The 16,828-nt window shown below is 36.9% G+C and overlaps 1 protein-coding gene across 5 annotated transcripts in view; it reads right to left on the reverse strand.

Moving 5' to 3' along the window:
• RANBP17 (RAN binding protein 17) overlaps nt 1-16,828 on the reverse strand; it is a 372,874-nt gene that overhangs the window by 338,024 nt on the left and 18,022 nt on the right. For 4 of the 5 annotated variants that reach the window (XM_055421802.2, XM_055421801.2, XM_088827772.1 and 1 more), the window contains exons 3-4: nt 15,473-15,563; nt 4,475-4,641 (exon numbers count right to left, since the gene is read on the reverse strand). In XM_055421802.2, coding sequence (XP_055277777.2) covers nt 4,475-4,641; nt 15,473-15,563 — 258 coding nt within the window. The remainder of the gene's footprint in view (nt 1-4,474; nt 4,642-15,472; nt 15,564-16,828) is intronic. The other variant, XM_088827773.1, reaches the window with a different exon arrangement.

The raw sequence follows: 16,828 nt of genomic DNA on the forward strand, positions 1-16,828 counted from the left end.
ACAAAACATTTTCTTAAAATAGATTTATTAAAATGTATAGAAAAATCACTATGAGGCCCACAAATAAAAATAATTTCATGCTCATTTTTTGAAGGATACATGTAGATATACAGCTGAGTGGGAAAAAACTTAGAATTGCATACACTCTATAAAGTATCTTCAGCATGTGTGACTTACAATAAACTAAACCTCAAAATATTAATACAAGAGTTTCATTTGCTAAGATTATAAATAAGAAGGAACAAAAAACAAGTTTTAGCTCTGTAAATTTGCTTGAAGGTTACTGAGATAGAGGCATTCAATAAATAATTAATAAATAGCTTAGAAATTAATTTAAATCCCTTGACCTAGTATCAGGTAAGGTCACTTTAGCCAATTTAATTTTATTTAATAGTGCACATGTATTCATTTACATACGGATCTAAAATGAAGGCATGTGAACTGTCCAATGCACTGGGTAAATAAATACATGACTATCAATATAGTATGAAGTTTTAATATAATCAGCTTCTAATTTAATCTCAATAACTTCCTTCAAATCAAAATTCAGATTTTATATGCATATTACTAACAAATTACCCAACTGCAAAATCATACTGGAGTATGAAAATAAAAATGTAACATCCAATTACTGTGTAATAATTTTAAAAAGCAATATAGATCCTTATCAAGTCTTAATTTTATAGCTGGTCATTCCTTCTAACTATTACAGAATTTCACTAACACTGGGTAGGTGTAACTAAATTCAAATTATCTCAGAATAAAAAAATAAAGGAAACATCCTTAATTTTTGCATTAATTCTTTATGGCCCTTTAGGACAATCTGAACTCTATGAACTAAACTACAGATCTCATTACTGAAGCATCCATCTCCTGTGTAAACCAGGCCATTGCTTCTTAAAGTGTCATTCCCTAACCAACTGTTGGTCCATGAATCTGCTGGTAGTCTGCAAACTAGATTCTGATCTGAGAATGGTTTGATACTGGTTCATGACAAAAGAGTTTGCACCAGAATATAAAACAGATAGTCACTAAGTACACTGTTTAGTTCAGCTGGCACTTTTTCAAAGCAAGTCTCTCTCAATGAGGTAAGGACCATGTTGATTTACTGACATATTTATTCTGACATAAACTCCTTATCTCGCTGTGGACCAGCAATCTGAATAGCACTGTCCTAGATGACAGTAGGATCTCCTGGATATATATGTAGAAAAGAGGGACATAAATGTTAAAAGTATGGCAGCAAGAAGGTTACAATAACAGAGAAAAAAGACATACAAAACTTCAGGCCATTAAAAATTTCACAAACCTAAAATAATTTTTAGTACAAAATTCAAAGAAGCTGTTAATACCCAAAGGAACCATGGGGTATCATTTTGGAGTACTAAAACATGAAGTCAATTGTCTTTCTCATGACTCCAGGTTAAGTTAGGTCATAATACCCAGAAAGCAAGTATTTTGTGTGTGTGATACTGTAATAAACTTTGAAGATAAAACATTTTCTGTTTCTTCTGGCCTTCCAAAACTGATAAAAGCACACTAAAGCCCAATGCAATAAGCTCAGCTTACCAGCCACTGAAAAGGGAGCTTAAAAAATGCTAGCCAACAAGAATGATTTAATTTCACTCAGTTCATTCTTTATTTTAAAAGAAATGTAAAGTCTATTCTTGTTTACACTAATGACTGCTGAAGAACTGTGTACAGTCTTAGTAAATGACAAGAGAGGGGTGCTACTAAATTAGTTAAAATTATATGCACAACCATGAAGTGAGAAACACATGTGTGACAAATAAACTATGCCTCTGTCCGAGAGCAGACCTCCTCAGGGCTAAAAATACACTGACTCCAGTGATGTTTTAGATAATCAAATATTTGTTAACCAGGATTTCAACAACATGAAGAGAGGAGAAGCAGTATAGTCTAGAGTTTCATATTCTGGGGTTTCTAGCATTACAATGTATGATGGAATTACATCTTACATAGTGATTGGAGAAGGAAATGGCAGCCCACTCCAGTGTTCTTGCCTGGAGAATCCCAGGGACGGGGGAGCCTGGTGGGCTGCCGTCTTTGGGGTCGCACAGAGTCGGACACGACTGAAGCGACTTAGCAGCAGTGATTACATTTGACAGTTACTGTATAAGCAATAACATCTCAGAAAGTCCAAATTGCCTCTAATTGCCAATAAGCCAACACCGAACATCTCTCAATTAATCCAAACGGCCAGTTTTTCCCTGAGATTTGTATAACAGACCACTTCTTTATTAGCATCAGCTAAAGTACTTTTCTTGCGATCAGGGATAAAATTTACATGAAAAGTGCTAGGTTACCTCAGCCATGTCTGACTCTTTGCGACCTTATGGACTGTAGCCCACCAGGTTCCTCTGTCCATGGGATTCTCCAAGAATACTGGAGTGGGTCGCCATGCCCTTCTCCAGGCAATTTTACTGACCCAGGGATCGAACCCATGTCTCTTGTCTTCTGAACTGGCAGGCAGGTTCTTTACCACTAGTGCCACCTAGGAAACCCACACATTTAAAAGTATGTTGTCTTTAAATCACAACAAACAGTGGGAAAGTTTTAAAGAGCTGGGAATACCAGACCACCTGACCTGCCCCTTAAGAAATCTGTATGCAGGTCAGGAAGCAACAGTTAGAAATGGTCATGGAATAATAGACTAGTTCCAAATCAGGCAAGGAGTTATGTCAAGGCTGTATATTGTCACCCTGTTTATTTAACTAGTATGCAGAGTACATCATGTGAGACGCTGGGCTGGATGAAGCACAAGCTGGAATCAAGATTGCTGGGAGAAATATCAATAACCTCAGATATGCAGATGACACCACCCTTATGGCAGAAAGTGAAGAGGAACTCAAAAGCCTCTTGATGAAAATGAAAGAGGAGAGTGAAAAGGTTGGCTTGAAGCTCAACATTCAGAAAACAAAGATCATGGCATCTGGTCCCATCACTTCATGGGAAATAGATGGGGAAACAGTGGAAACAGTGTCAGACTTTATTTTCTTGGGCTCCAAAATCACTGCATATGGTACTGCAGCCATGAAATTAAGACACTTACTCCTTGGAAGAAAAGTTATGACCAACCTAGATAACATATTAAAAAGCAGAGACATTACTTTGCCAACAAAGGTCTGTCTAGTCAAGGCTATGGTTCTTCCAGTAGTCATGTATGGATGTGAGAGTTGGACTATAAAGAAAGCTGAGTGCTGAAGAATTGATGCTTTTGAACTGTGGTGTTGGAGAAGACTCTTGAGAGTTCCTTGGACTGCAAGGAGATCCAACCAGTAAATCCTAAAGGAAATCAATCTTGAATATTCATTGGAAGGACTGATGCTGAAGCTGAAACTCCAATACTTTGGCCACCTGATGCGAAGAACTGACTCATTGGAAAAGGCCCTGATGCTGGGAAAGATTGAAGGTGGGAGGAGAAGGGGACAACAGAGGATGATATGGTTGGATGGCATCACCAACTCAAAGGACATGAGTTTGAGTAAACTCTGAGATTGATGATGGACAGGGAGGCCTGGCGTGCTGCAGTCCATGTGGCTGCAGAGTCAGACACGACTGAGCAACTGAACTGAACTATCTTTAAGTATCTGAATCATACCAAGCAGGGCATGATGGTCATCCTAAGAGGCACAGAGGAACACAAAAGAGCAGATTTAAGTTTCCTGTATCAAACCCTAGAACATCCTGTGTGGAATGGCAAGTGGAATCACTGGAACAATTTAAATTAGTGTTCCCTAGCTTTTATTTCCACTCCAGTACCCTTGCCTGGAATATCTCATGGGCGGAGGAGCCTGGTAGGCTGCAGTCCATGGGATCGCAAAGAATCAGACACGACTGAGCTACTAAGCACAACACAGCACAGCTTTTCTTTCTTTTTTTTTCCCAGCCCAAATACCTGAACTTGTGTATGTTATAACTTTAATCATTTAGGTTAAAAACATTCTTGAGAAACTAGTATGACTCAACATGGTATAAGGTAAAAAAATTTTAAATATGTGTCTTAAGTTAGAAAACCTGCTGAAGTACTATCACCATGCTTTACCAGGTCACTATGCAACCCTATACAAATTAACTAACTTTTCTAAGCCTCAGTTTTTCATTTAGAAAATGTAATTCCTTTCAAAGAGATGTAATAAGCATTAAATTAGATAAAATACATGAAAATATACATGTTTTCGTATATGCAATACACAGACTCACACAGTTAGAAATGACAACATGTATTTTTGAAACTACAAAACATTATAATTTGCATTCTTCATGTTTGGAAGTTAATACGACATGATCCTCTTTTCCTGGCAATAAAAAACAGGCTCCAGAGGATAAATAATAAATCATAATTAATATCATTCTAGTAGCCAAAAACAAACTATACAGCTTTAAGAAAAGCAGTTTTCCAAACAAACAAACAAAAATTACTTATGCTTATAATGTAATAAGGCCTTCTTACCTGAAGAAACGTCTTCACATCAGCAATAATTTCTCTGAAGATAAATCGGTCTTTCTGAACTTCAAACCACCCTGATTTAGTGATTTTAGCAATGACTTGAATTAAAGCTTGGATAACAAAGGGAGCCAGCTTGGGTTGTGATGCCACATAATTAAGAATGTAGTTTCCTGTTACAAAAAAGTATTCTATCATCATTTGGACTTTTCAGTAACATGTTATGAATCATCTAAAAACAGGCAGTGATGATGACCCATTCTTTGACAAAAAGTTAATCCCTTTCTCCAAAATATGTACTTATTCACAGTCAGTCTTCCTCTAAGGCTTATCTAAAGCAAATTTGTTCCAATTCAATTGATATATTAGGGGACAGTATGAGTATAATGCAGATGTCACTTTTGTTTTTGCATAATTTCATTTAGAAAAAAAAAGCACTAAGTGAATACAGAAGACTGCAACCAAGTCAAATAAACCAAGCCATACTCAAAACGCATGCATCTGCCAGCTGCTCAGCTCATCCTGTGTGTTACCAAACTCACTCATCCCTCTTGGTTTCATAAGTCTCCATCCGATTTTCCACCCTATTTCAGATCACCTTCCTTCCACCACTTTGTAATAACTCACAAATCGCAACCCTTTGGAAGCCCACTTCCACAAACTTCAGTCTTCTTCAAGATAAAACTCCATCTTTATTCTACTATTTAGTATTTCTTAGTCATTTAACATGTGTAAACTCTACTATGCCTTTTGACTTCTATCCTTTTATATGTGTCACTGACAAAATGTTTCAACTTTATTTCTATAACCCCATTTCTCTAATAAGCTCAGTGGTTTTTACTATATAACACTGCATGGCAGTCACTTTTAGGAATACATATGTTATAGCAAAATTGACTACACACTGGCTGTTTAAGTGGCAGAAAAAGTACAAATAAAATAATGCAATAAAATAAGCATATAAGTTAAAGAATGTATGAACAGAATAATAAAGCCTATGCAGCCACGAAATTAAAAGACGCTTACTCCTTGGAAGGAAAGTTATGACCAACCTAGATAGTATATTAAAAAGCAGAGATATTACTTTGCCAACAAAGGTCCATCTAGTCAAGGCTATGGTTTTTCCCGTGGTCACGTATGGATGTGAGAGTTGGACTGTGAAGAAAGCTGAGTGTAGAAGAATTGATGCTTTTGAACTGTGGTGTTGGAGAAGACTCTTGAGAGTCCCTTGGACTGCAAGGAGATCCAACCAGTCCATTCCAAGGGAGATCGATCCTGGGTGTTCATTGGAAGGACTGATGCTAAAGCTGAAACTGCAATACTTTGGCCACCTCATGCGACGAGTTGACTCACTGGAAAAGACTCTGATGCTGGGAAAGGTTGGGGGCGGGAGGAGAAGGGGACGACCGAGAATGAGATGGCTGGATGGCATCACCGACTCTGTGGACATGAGTTTGAGTGAACTCCGGGAGTTGGTGATGGACAGGGAGGCCTGGCGTGCTGTGATTCATGGGGTCACGGAGAGTCAGACACGACGGAGCGACTGAACTGAACTGAGAATAAAGTTTATACACCAAAATAATTAAGTGGGTAGCAAATTCCAGCTATGATGGAAGAGTAACTTAGGCAAAAATAGGCCATAAAGTCTAACAGAAAAACAGAAGAAAAAAATGTTATAAAAGGAAAAGATTCTATTTCTTCTTTGGCCTCAAAGGCCAGCATACAATTTGGGGAAAAAGTGAAGAAAAAGTAAATACTTCACTATTTAACTAAAAATAGCTTTAATGGAAACAACTCCAAAATTCGAAAACACTTTCAACAGTTGTTCTTGACAATTATGATGAGAAGCGTGACATTAAAAAAGAAAAGTTCTCACAACTGGCACATTTCAACCTTAATTTTTATTAACATTAAAATTACACACTTACACAAATTAGATTAAAAGATTTTCCTAGCATTAGGAGGCTTCTCTTATGGATTAAAATAATGTGGTTCTTTTAACTTCATTACATATAATTTTTTATTTCCATGATGAAGCTTGAGAAAATGATACTGCCACCTGAATATAAAACAAAACCGATTTATTTACTTCTATTATTTTTATTTTTAATATCCTGAAAAATTTTAACCTGGAAGGGACATAAGGAATCCATATGTTAGTAGCAGTAACCACTAGCAAGGTAATTTCAAAAATAATAAAACAACCAAATGGGAGACAAACCAAGTTTCACATTTAAGGTAGGTATCAACAAGCACCACTCCCAAACACCTTGAGAAAATATACTAGCTAATATGTTTACTATCTAAGGCCAAAAAAAAAAAAAAATTTAATAGACTCTATTTCTGTTATGTTAGTTGAATGTTTTACATATTCTCATGCTATGCTTATTATTAGGTTGGCCCAAAGTTTGGTTTTTAAATAAAAATAAAAGATATATTTTTCATTATCACCAAGAACTATACTGAATAACTAACTGAATGAACTTTTTGGCCAACACAATACATGATTTATAATAGCATTCCAGTTTAATAAGCAAGTGTCAATGATAACAATCAAGTAAAACAACAGCAATCTCATCAGCAGCAGCCAAAGATAATAAGGAAAAGCCATATGAAGAAGAAAATGAAATGTTCAGAAATACACATGGGAGAATGAAATAAACAGCTGGAAAAATTCCCAGACAAAAGTTAATAGAAAGTTGGAAAGCTATGCACTAGAGGCTCTTTGCATGTCAAATATCCATATGATAATAACAATACTTAGCATTTACGAAACAAGTTAGAAATTAAAAGTGCTGAAAAAAGCTTTATGTAGCTCTCACAACAACATGAAGATATTGCTATTATTATTGTTTCTTAGCAAAAAATACGAAAGTCAAAGAGGGGAAACAACTTGTCACAGAGGCCAGGTTGTTTTGGTTTGAGTTTCTGTTTGTTTGTTGTTTTCAAATACCAGCCAAATTATATACACATGTATGCCCATGGCTGATTCATGTCAATGTATGGCAAAACCACCACAAAACTGTAAAGTAATTAGACTCCAATTAAAATTAAAAAACAAAACACTCTACTAAGTCCAAACTTGTAGTCCAAACTTTACGATCATTCAGCTGATACTTTCAGTATTACACATTATCGAAATTTAATATGAAATATTTTTTGACTTATTAATTGAAGTCAAGCAAAAAATATTGCACAAAGTCTATTAGAAAACACACAAAAAGATTATAAAAGAAAAGGGAAAGACTCACTCTCTTGAGACTTTGGACCTTGAGACTCAAAATCTCTTTGGACTTTGGTCCAAAAGGCTATTATGTTATTTAAGGGAAAAGGTGAAGAGAATACAAATACCTCAATACTAACTCCAAATGCTTTAAGAGAAACAATTCCAGATGCTGTGAACACAAAAATTTGAGGTGAAGAGCTAGCTTAAGAAATATTTTGAGAGAATACATACAGAAAGAAACTATCAAGAGAAGATCAAGAGAAGATTTAGGAGGTGAAGATGTGGGAAAACTGCACTCTTCACACATCGCTGGTAAAAACACCAAATGGTACAGGCACTTTGAAACACAGTAGTGCAGTTCCTTTAAAAGTTAAGAATAAACTCACCTATGACCCAGCAATTTCATTCCCAGGTATCTACTCAAGAGAAATGAAAACATATGTCCACACAGAAACTTGTGTGTCAATGTTCACGGTAGCATTACTTATTGCGGTCGAAAAAGCAAAAACCACCCAAACATACGTTGGGTGGTGAAACAAGAACAAGATGTCACATATCTGTACAGGGGGTATTATTCTATAATCAAAAATGAGTATCAACATGTGCTACACCATGGAGGAGCCTCAAAACATTCTGCTAAGTGAAAGAAGTCAGATGTAAAAACTACACTTGAATTGAACTGAAGTCGCTCAGTCATTTCTGACTCTCTTTGACCCCATGGACTGTAGCCTACCACGCTCCTCCATCCATGGGATTTTCCAGGCAAGAATATTGGAGTGGATTGACATTTCCTTCTCCAGAGAATCTTCCCAACCCAGGGATCGAACCCGGGTCTCCTGCATTGTAGGCAGATGCTTTACCATCTGAGCCACCAGGGAAGCCCAAAGAACTACACATGGCAAGATTTTATTCACATGAAATATCCACAAAAGGTGAACGTTATACAGGCAGAAAACATCTTAGAGGTTGGTGGTATGGGAGCAGGACTAACTGTCAATGAGCATAGGCATTTTGGGGGTATGATGGAAACGTTTACACAAATCTATAAATTTATCAAAAATAAAAAATTGTACACTTAAAACAAGTCAACCTTATGATATGTAAATTATACTTCAATAAAGCTGTTTGAAGGGAAGTTAGCAAGGAAGAAAAGAGGGAGGGAGGGACTGAAGAGAGGAGGGAGAAAGGGAAGGAGAACTGATTAATTTATACAGGTAATTAAATTAAGCTACACTTTTCTTTAAGGATTGATCTGATTGCTCAGATGGTAAAGAACATGCCTGCCAGGCAGGAGACCCAGGTTCTATCCCCATGTTGGGAAGATCCTCTGGAGAAGGGAATGGTTACTCACTCCAGTATCACTGCCTGGAGAAATCCCTTGACAGAAAAGTCTATGGGGTCACAAAGAGACACGAATGAGCAACTAACACTTTTGGGGGAGGCTCCCCTGGTGGTTTAGATGGTAAAGAATCTGCCTGCAATGCAGGAAACTTGGGTTCAATCCCTGGGTCAGGAAGATCCCCCGAGGAAGCAATCACAAAGAGTCAGGCATGACTGAGGGACTAATACTTTCACACTTTTATTTGAATAGAAGATTAAAAGGATAACACTCCAGGCTAGAGAAAGCCTAAGAAAAGACACCAAGGCAGAAATAACATGGTTTGGGAAAAATACCTCCGGTACAACTAACAGGCTAATACCAATGAAGATATAAGACTATGAGGATGATCTACCAGTTTCAAGCTCATGAAAGGCCTTTGTTGCTAAGCTGAGAGGAAATGGTATTTTAATTGATAAGACATTGTAAACTATACTAATAAAGGCAGAAAATAGTGTCCTGAACACAGAAAACAGGCAATAGAGTTAATGCTGGGAAACAATGAAATATGTAGTCTGGGACCATATCACGAAAGACTGAAAATTTTGGAGCTGATATAAGAAAGGCAATGTGACTTTGAGGCAACCTTCACATTTTCCATTTTAACTGACACGCCAATTATTCTACTACACATGTCAGACAAGTCATAACATTCTAATCTACTTGAGGAAGCAAGAGTAGTTAAGTCAAACCCAAGAAACTCATAAAGGAAACACATCATTTGTTGCTTGAAACTGTGTTATAGGTTTCTACTTTTCTCTTTTTTCCAAATTTCTTTTGAGTACACTCATTTTTAATGAGTACACTTTTAAGTATCCACTTAAAAAATATAAGTGAAAGAAATAATCTGAATAGGCCAATATCTATTAATTTGAGTCAATAATTAATAACCTTCCAAAACAGAAAACACCAGGCCTGGATGGGTTCACTGATGAATTCTACCAAATATTTAAGAAAGAAATTTTACTAATTCTCTACAATGTATTCCAGGAAAAAAAGAAGCAGAGGGAATTCCTCCTAACTCAATCTATAAATCCAACATTACCTTAATATCAAAAGCAAACAAAAACAAGATAAGAAAACTTACAGTTGAGTAAAATATCTTTTATCAATATAGAAACAAAAATCCTCAACAAATTACTGGCAAAGCAACTCAACAAAGTATAAAAAGAGTTTTATATAACAACCAAGTGGCATGTATCCTAGGTATTCAAGCATTGTTCAACACTGAAAATCAATTAATGTAATCCATCACATCAATGGGCTAAAAAAGAAAAATCACAAGATCATGATATAAAAAAAAAGATTAACCACGTCAGATTCATTTCAAAAACGATAATATACATGTTTCAATCCATTCTCCCAAATTATCCCACCCTCGCTCTCCCCCCCAGAGTCCAAAAGACTGCTCCACACATCCAAGTCTCTGCTGTTGTCTCGTATATAGGGTTATCGTTATCCTCTTGCTATATTCCATATATATGTGTTAATATAATGTATTGGTGTTTTTCTTTCTGGCTTACTTCACTCTGTATAACAGGCTCCGGTTTCATCCACCTCATTAGAACTAATTCAAATGTATTCTTTTTAATTGCTGAGTAGAACTCCATTGTGTATATGTACCAAAGCTTTCTTATCCATTCGTCTGCTGATGGACATCTAGGTTGCTTCCATGTCCTGGCTATAATAAACAGTGCTGCAATGAACATTGGAGTACATGTGTCTCTTTCAATTCTGGTTTCCTTGGTGTGTATGCCCAGGAGTGCGATTGCTGGGTAGTATGGCAGCTCTATCTTCAGTTTTTTAAGGAATCTCCACACTGTTCCATATAGTGGTGGTACTAGTTCGCATTCCCACCAACACTGTAAGAGGGTTCCGTTTTCTCCACACCGTCTCCAGCATTTATTGCTTGTAGACTTTTGGATAGCAGCCATTCTGACTGGCGTGAAATGGTACCTCAATGTAGTTTTAATTTGCATTTCTCTGATTATGAGGGATGTTGAGCATTTTTTCTTGTGTTTGTTAGCCATCTGTATATCTTCTTTGGAGAAATGTCTGTTTAGTTCTTTGGCCCATTTTTTGATTGGGTCATTTATTTTTCTGGAATTGAGCTGCAGGAGTTGCTTGTATACTTTTGAGATTAATCCTTTGTCAGTTGCTTCATTTGCTATTATTTTCTCCCATTCTGAAGGCTGTCTTTTCACCTTGCTTATAGTTTCCTTTGCTGTGCAGAAGCTTTTAATTTTAATTTTGTCCCATTTTTTTATTTTTGCTTTTATTTCCAATATTCTGGGAGGTGGGTCATGGAAGATCCTGCCGTGATTTATGTCGGAGAGTGTTTTGCCTGTGTTCTCCTCTAGGAGTTTTATAGTTTCTGGTCTTACATTTAGATCTTTAATCCATTTTGAGTTAATTTTTTATGTATAGTGTTAGGGAGTGTTCTACTTTTCATTCTTTTACAAGTGGTTGACCAGTTTTCCCTGCACCACTTGTTAAAGAGATTGTCTTTTCTCCATTGAATATTTTTGCCTTCCTTGTCAAAGATAAGGTGTCCATAGGTGCATGGATTTATCTCTGGGCTTTCTATTTTGTTCCATTGATCTATATTTCTGTCTTTATGCCAGTACCATATTGTCTTGATGACTGTGGCTTTGTAGTAGAGCCTGAAGTCCGGCAGGTTGATTCCCCCAGTTCCATTCTTCTTATCACATATTATCATATGTGAAACGAATCTGATGTGGTTGGGGGTTCCCCACCTCAACACTCTGTGGATTTAAGAGGCCATTCCTTCCGGAAGTGTATAAATTAGCCTGGGATAGAATCTGCATGCTGAATTTACTAATTAAGAAATGAGAAACCAGAACTATAAAGGTGGCATAGAAATACAAGAAACTATTCTTAAGTGATCTTTTAAAAGTTTGAACAGTTACAGATTTTACCATTTGTTATAAACTGGTATATATAATTTAACCAGAACCATAAGAAAATTAGTATTGTGTGAATTCTGAAGCACTTTCAACACGTTGTAGGAATAATGTGGACTTCCCTGAGTTTTACACATTCATAAGTAAATGGTCTGTATCTCGTGAAAAAAAAAAAAGATTAAAAAAACATCCAACAGCCATTCATGATTAAAAAAAAAAAAACTTTCAGCAAACAGGGGGAACAGAGGGGGAACTTTCTCAACTTGATAAAGAACATCTATAGAAAAAAACACAGCTGATGAACAAAGTCAAAGAACTAAATAAATGAAGAGATATCTCATGTTCATGAATAGGAAGACTCAATGATGTCAAGATGTCAGTTCTTTCTGAACTGATCTATAGATTCAATTGTAATTCCAATAAAAATCCAAGCAATTTGGATATTGACAAATTAATTCTAATGTTTATACAGAGAAGCAAAAGACCCTGAAGAGCCCAAGTTGGAGGTCTGACACTACCTAACTTTAAGACTTATTTTTATAAAGCTACAGTAATCAACTGTGTGGTACTTGTGAAAGAACAGACAAATAGATCAATGGAGCAAAAGAGAGAACCCAGAAATAGTCCCACATAAATACATTCAACTGATCTTTGACAAAGGAGCAAAGGTGATAAAATGGAGTAAAGATAGTCTTTTCAACAAATGGTGGCAGAAATGGACCACCAAAACCTTCACTTTTCACAAAAATAAATTAAAACTGGATCACAACTCTAAACGTAAAATGCAAAACTATAAGAACTCCTAAAAGATAAAAGGAATAAAATATAGGTGACCTTAGGTTTAGTACAAATAACATTAAAAAAAATTGATAATGTGGACTTTATTAAAATTAAAAGCTTCTGACCAAAGGAATGAGAAGACAACCCACAAACTGGGGGAAAATCTTTGCAAAAGACCTGATAAGGACTATTTACAAACATATACAAGGAACTCTTAAAACAATAAGAAAGCAACCTGACTTAAAAATAGGCAAAAGACTTACACACCTCATCAAAGAAAATAGATGACAAATAAGCATATGAAAAGATGTTCAACAGGACATGTTATTCAGCTCAGTTCAGTTCAGTCCCTCAGTCATGTCTGACTCATTGCGACCCCATGAATCACAGCACACCAGGCCTCCCTGTCCATCACCAACTCCCGGAGTTCACTCAAACTCATGTCCATCGAGTCGGTGATGCCATCCAGACATCTCATTCTCTGTCGTCCCCGTCTCCTCCTGCCCCCAATCCCTCCCAGCATCAGAGTCTTTTCCAGTGAGTCAACTCTTCACATGAGGTGGCCAAAGTATTGGAGTTTCAGCTTTAGCATCAGTCCTTCCAATGAATACCCAGGATTGATCTCCTTTAGAATGGACTGGTTGGATCTCCTTGCAGTCCAAGGGACTCTCAAGAGTCTTCTCCAACACCAAAGTTCAAAAGCATCAATTCTTCGGTGATCAGCTTTCTTCACAGTCCAACTCTCACATCCATACATGACCACGGGAAAAACCATAGCCTTGACTAGACGGACCTTTGTTGGCAAAGTAATGTCTCTGCTTTTTAATATGCTGTCTAGGTTGGTCATAACTTTCCTTCCAAGGAGTAAGCATCTTTTAATTTCATGACTGCAATCAGCATCCGCAGTGATTTTGGAGCCCAAAAAAATAAAGTCTGACACTGTTTCCACTGTTTCCCCATCTATTTCCCATGAAGTGGTGGGACCAGATGCCATGATCTTAGTTTTCTGAATGTTGAGCTTCAAGCCAACTTCTTCACTCTCCTCTTTCACTTTCATCAAGAGGCTGATTTTGGAGCCCAAAAAAATAAAGTCTGACACTGTTTCCACTGTTTCCCCATCTATTTCCCATGAAGTGATGGGACCAGATGCCATGATCTTAGTTTTCTGAATGTTGAGCTTCAAGCCAACTTTTTCACTCTCCTCTTTCACTTTCATCAAGAGGCTAATTTTTAGTTCCTCTTCACTTTCTGCCATAAGGGTGGTATCATCTGCATATCTGAGGTTATTGACATTTCTCCGGGCAATCTTGATTCCATGTTATTAGCAAGCCATACAAGAATGGTCAAAATCCACAACACTGAAAACACCAAATGTTGGCAAGTATGTGGGAGAATGGAATTCTCACTGCTAATAAGAATGTAAAACTGGTACAGCCCCTTTGCAAGGCAGTTTGGTGATTTCTTATAAACAAAATCACTTTATGACAGGTTTATAACATTTGACTTATTTTTTAAACTGTAGATTTCTCTTTTGCTTTCTTAAGCACACAAGTCCATGAGAATGGATAAATTCTCCTCTAGATATTCTTTAGCCCATAGGTTTTTTGGTAGATGTTCTTTATCAAGTTGAAGAAGTTCCCCTCTGTTCTTAGGTACTTAAAGAGAAATATCAAACATATATGACAAGTGATGAATCATTGTGGGATTTGATCATTCAAAAACTGAGCTTAAAAGAACCATCATACGTAATACTATAATTTTTCTGTTACACAAACATGAACCATGTGAACCTTGAGGCTAGAGAGTAGAATGAGTCAACAGTCTACTTCCAATATGAAAAAGATAACCAAAAAAAACACCCCATACCTCAACTATTAGAGCTTTGTCCGTAGGAAAAACACACACTTAAAATCTTATTAATATCTTACTTTTGAAAAACATATCGGTATATCATAGAATCAATTTTCCAACTATGATATAGCATTCTGAGAATACAGAGTAGACTTTTCCCATCATCTAGTTGTATATGAAGTTAAGACAATCACTAAGAGCATGGACTCCACACAAACTGCGTAAGTTTGAATCACCTCTATTTCTTCCAGCTGCGTAATCGTGGGTACATTATAGAGCCTATCAAATGTAATTTCCTCATTTATAAAATGAGGATAACAATAGTGCCCATCTCAGAAGTTTGGAAAATAAATATGAGATAGTGCAAATCTTAGTATATGGTACAGACGATTGGTCCCCACCTTTTGTCACCAGGGACCAGTTTTATGGAAGACAATTTTCCCATGGTATGTTAGTGGTGAGAGGGATGGTTCAGGCAGTAATGCAAGTGGGGGGCAGCAGATGAAGCTTTGCTTGCTTGTCTGCCATTCACCTCCTGCTGTGTGACTGGGTTCCTAACAGGTTGAGAATCAGTGCAGATCTGCAGTCCAGGGATTTGGGGCTCCTGGCATAGACAACAAAATGCTACTTCTTATTATTTATTATCAAACTAAACAGATGCTTTTTTGGTAACACATTTTTGTATTACACATCACCATTCATCACCACATGTGTAAAGGAGACTTGACTACTCATCTTTAAAAATGACAGAATAACTTGCAAGTCTGTTAACAGTTGAGTATATTTAAAAGAAAAGTTATTTTTAAAGTGCAATTTGATTTAAAAAAGCATAATAAACCACTTACTGATATCTATTCTCTGTTCAACTGGCAAAGGACTGACTCGGCTAACAAGTTTTGAAAGACAAGTTGCTGCAAGGAGTTGAGCATAGGATGTCTGTAAAGAAATATATTTTATTTATTATTATCATATACTATGATAGGAACTTTTCCTAAGCAATATTGGTTGTTTTTCTGGTTTTCCAAACTGGCAAATCTACAAGGGATAAAATACACACAGACATACACACACACATGAGCAAAAAATGCCTCATAAGGGTAGTTGAGGAAGCCTTTGCAAACAGCAAGCAGTTTAGAGGGAAAAAAAAATGATAATGAGCAAGTTCGAAGAAAATACACTTATCATGTCTACACAGTTCTGTATGATCCGGCCTCTGATTATGTCTTCAAATTCATCTGGTTCTTCTCTTCACTGTCCTCTGTCCACAAAAGCCCGCTTACAGTTCCTTTCAACGTCTTTCCTCCCCTGACCTCTCCTCTCCTTCAGATCCATATTGGTTGTATTCACTCCGGCCACTAATTGTCTTAATAAATCCTGTTCAGTTATTCATTATACCTCCAGCAACCTCTTGTAAAGACAGTCCTTTCTTTTTTATTCTCTAGACCAGAGGTCAGCAAACTAAGGCCTGTGGATCAAATCCTGTCTGTTCTTGCAAGGCCCATGATCTATGAATGGTTTTTACTATCTTAAACAATTGGCAAAAAATAAAAATACTAATACTAATACTATTTCGTGACATGTGAAAATTACATGACATCTAAATTTCAACGTCCATAAAGAAGATTCAGCAGAACATAGCCACACTCACTCATTCCCATATTGTCTGTGTCTGCTTTCAGACTGTGACAGCAGAGTCAAACGGCTGAAACAGCAGACAGCACTCGTTGCCCCCTCCTGCTGCTCAGTGCACTATAAGCTTCCATGTTGTACTTGCTCACTCTCACAGCATATAAAGTACCATGAGTGTCACCATGACATGACATGTACTTTTTATTATTACCAGCACACATCTGTCATGTCAAAACAAGAAAAGACAGGAGTAGCCTTCAAATGTTTAACTTTTAAGGCACAGCGATATGTGGACTATTTTGTTACTGAATTAGACGGCAAAGCAATGAGCTTTCCATGCAATGGCACTGCTGCTGCTGCTGCTAAGTCGCTTCAGTCGTGTCCGACTCTGTGCGACCCCATAGACGGCAGCCCAACCAGGCTCCCCCGTCCCTGGGATTCTCCAGGCTGTCCTAAAAGAATACAATATATGCTGACAATATCAGACTAGGTACTCCTGCCACTATTCCTAACTCCCAGGGAATCAAGTCAGAAAAAGGAGAAAATGTTAAATAGAATATATATCACACTGA

This window comes from Moschus berezovskii, chromosome 18 (genome assembly GCF_049115385.1).
Source record: "Moschus berezovskii isolate FMDL1 chromosome 18, NW_MosBer_1.0, whole genome shotgun sequence".
In the NCBI taxonomy this organism is placed as follows: domain Eukaryota; kingdom Metazoa; phylum Chordata; class Mammalia; order Artiodactyla; family Moschidae; genus Moschus; species Moschus berezovskii.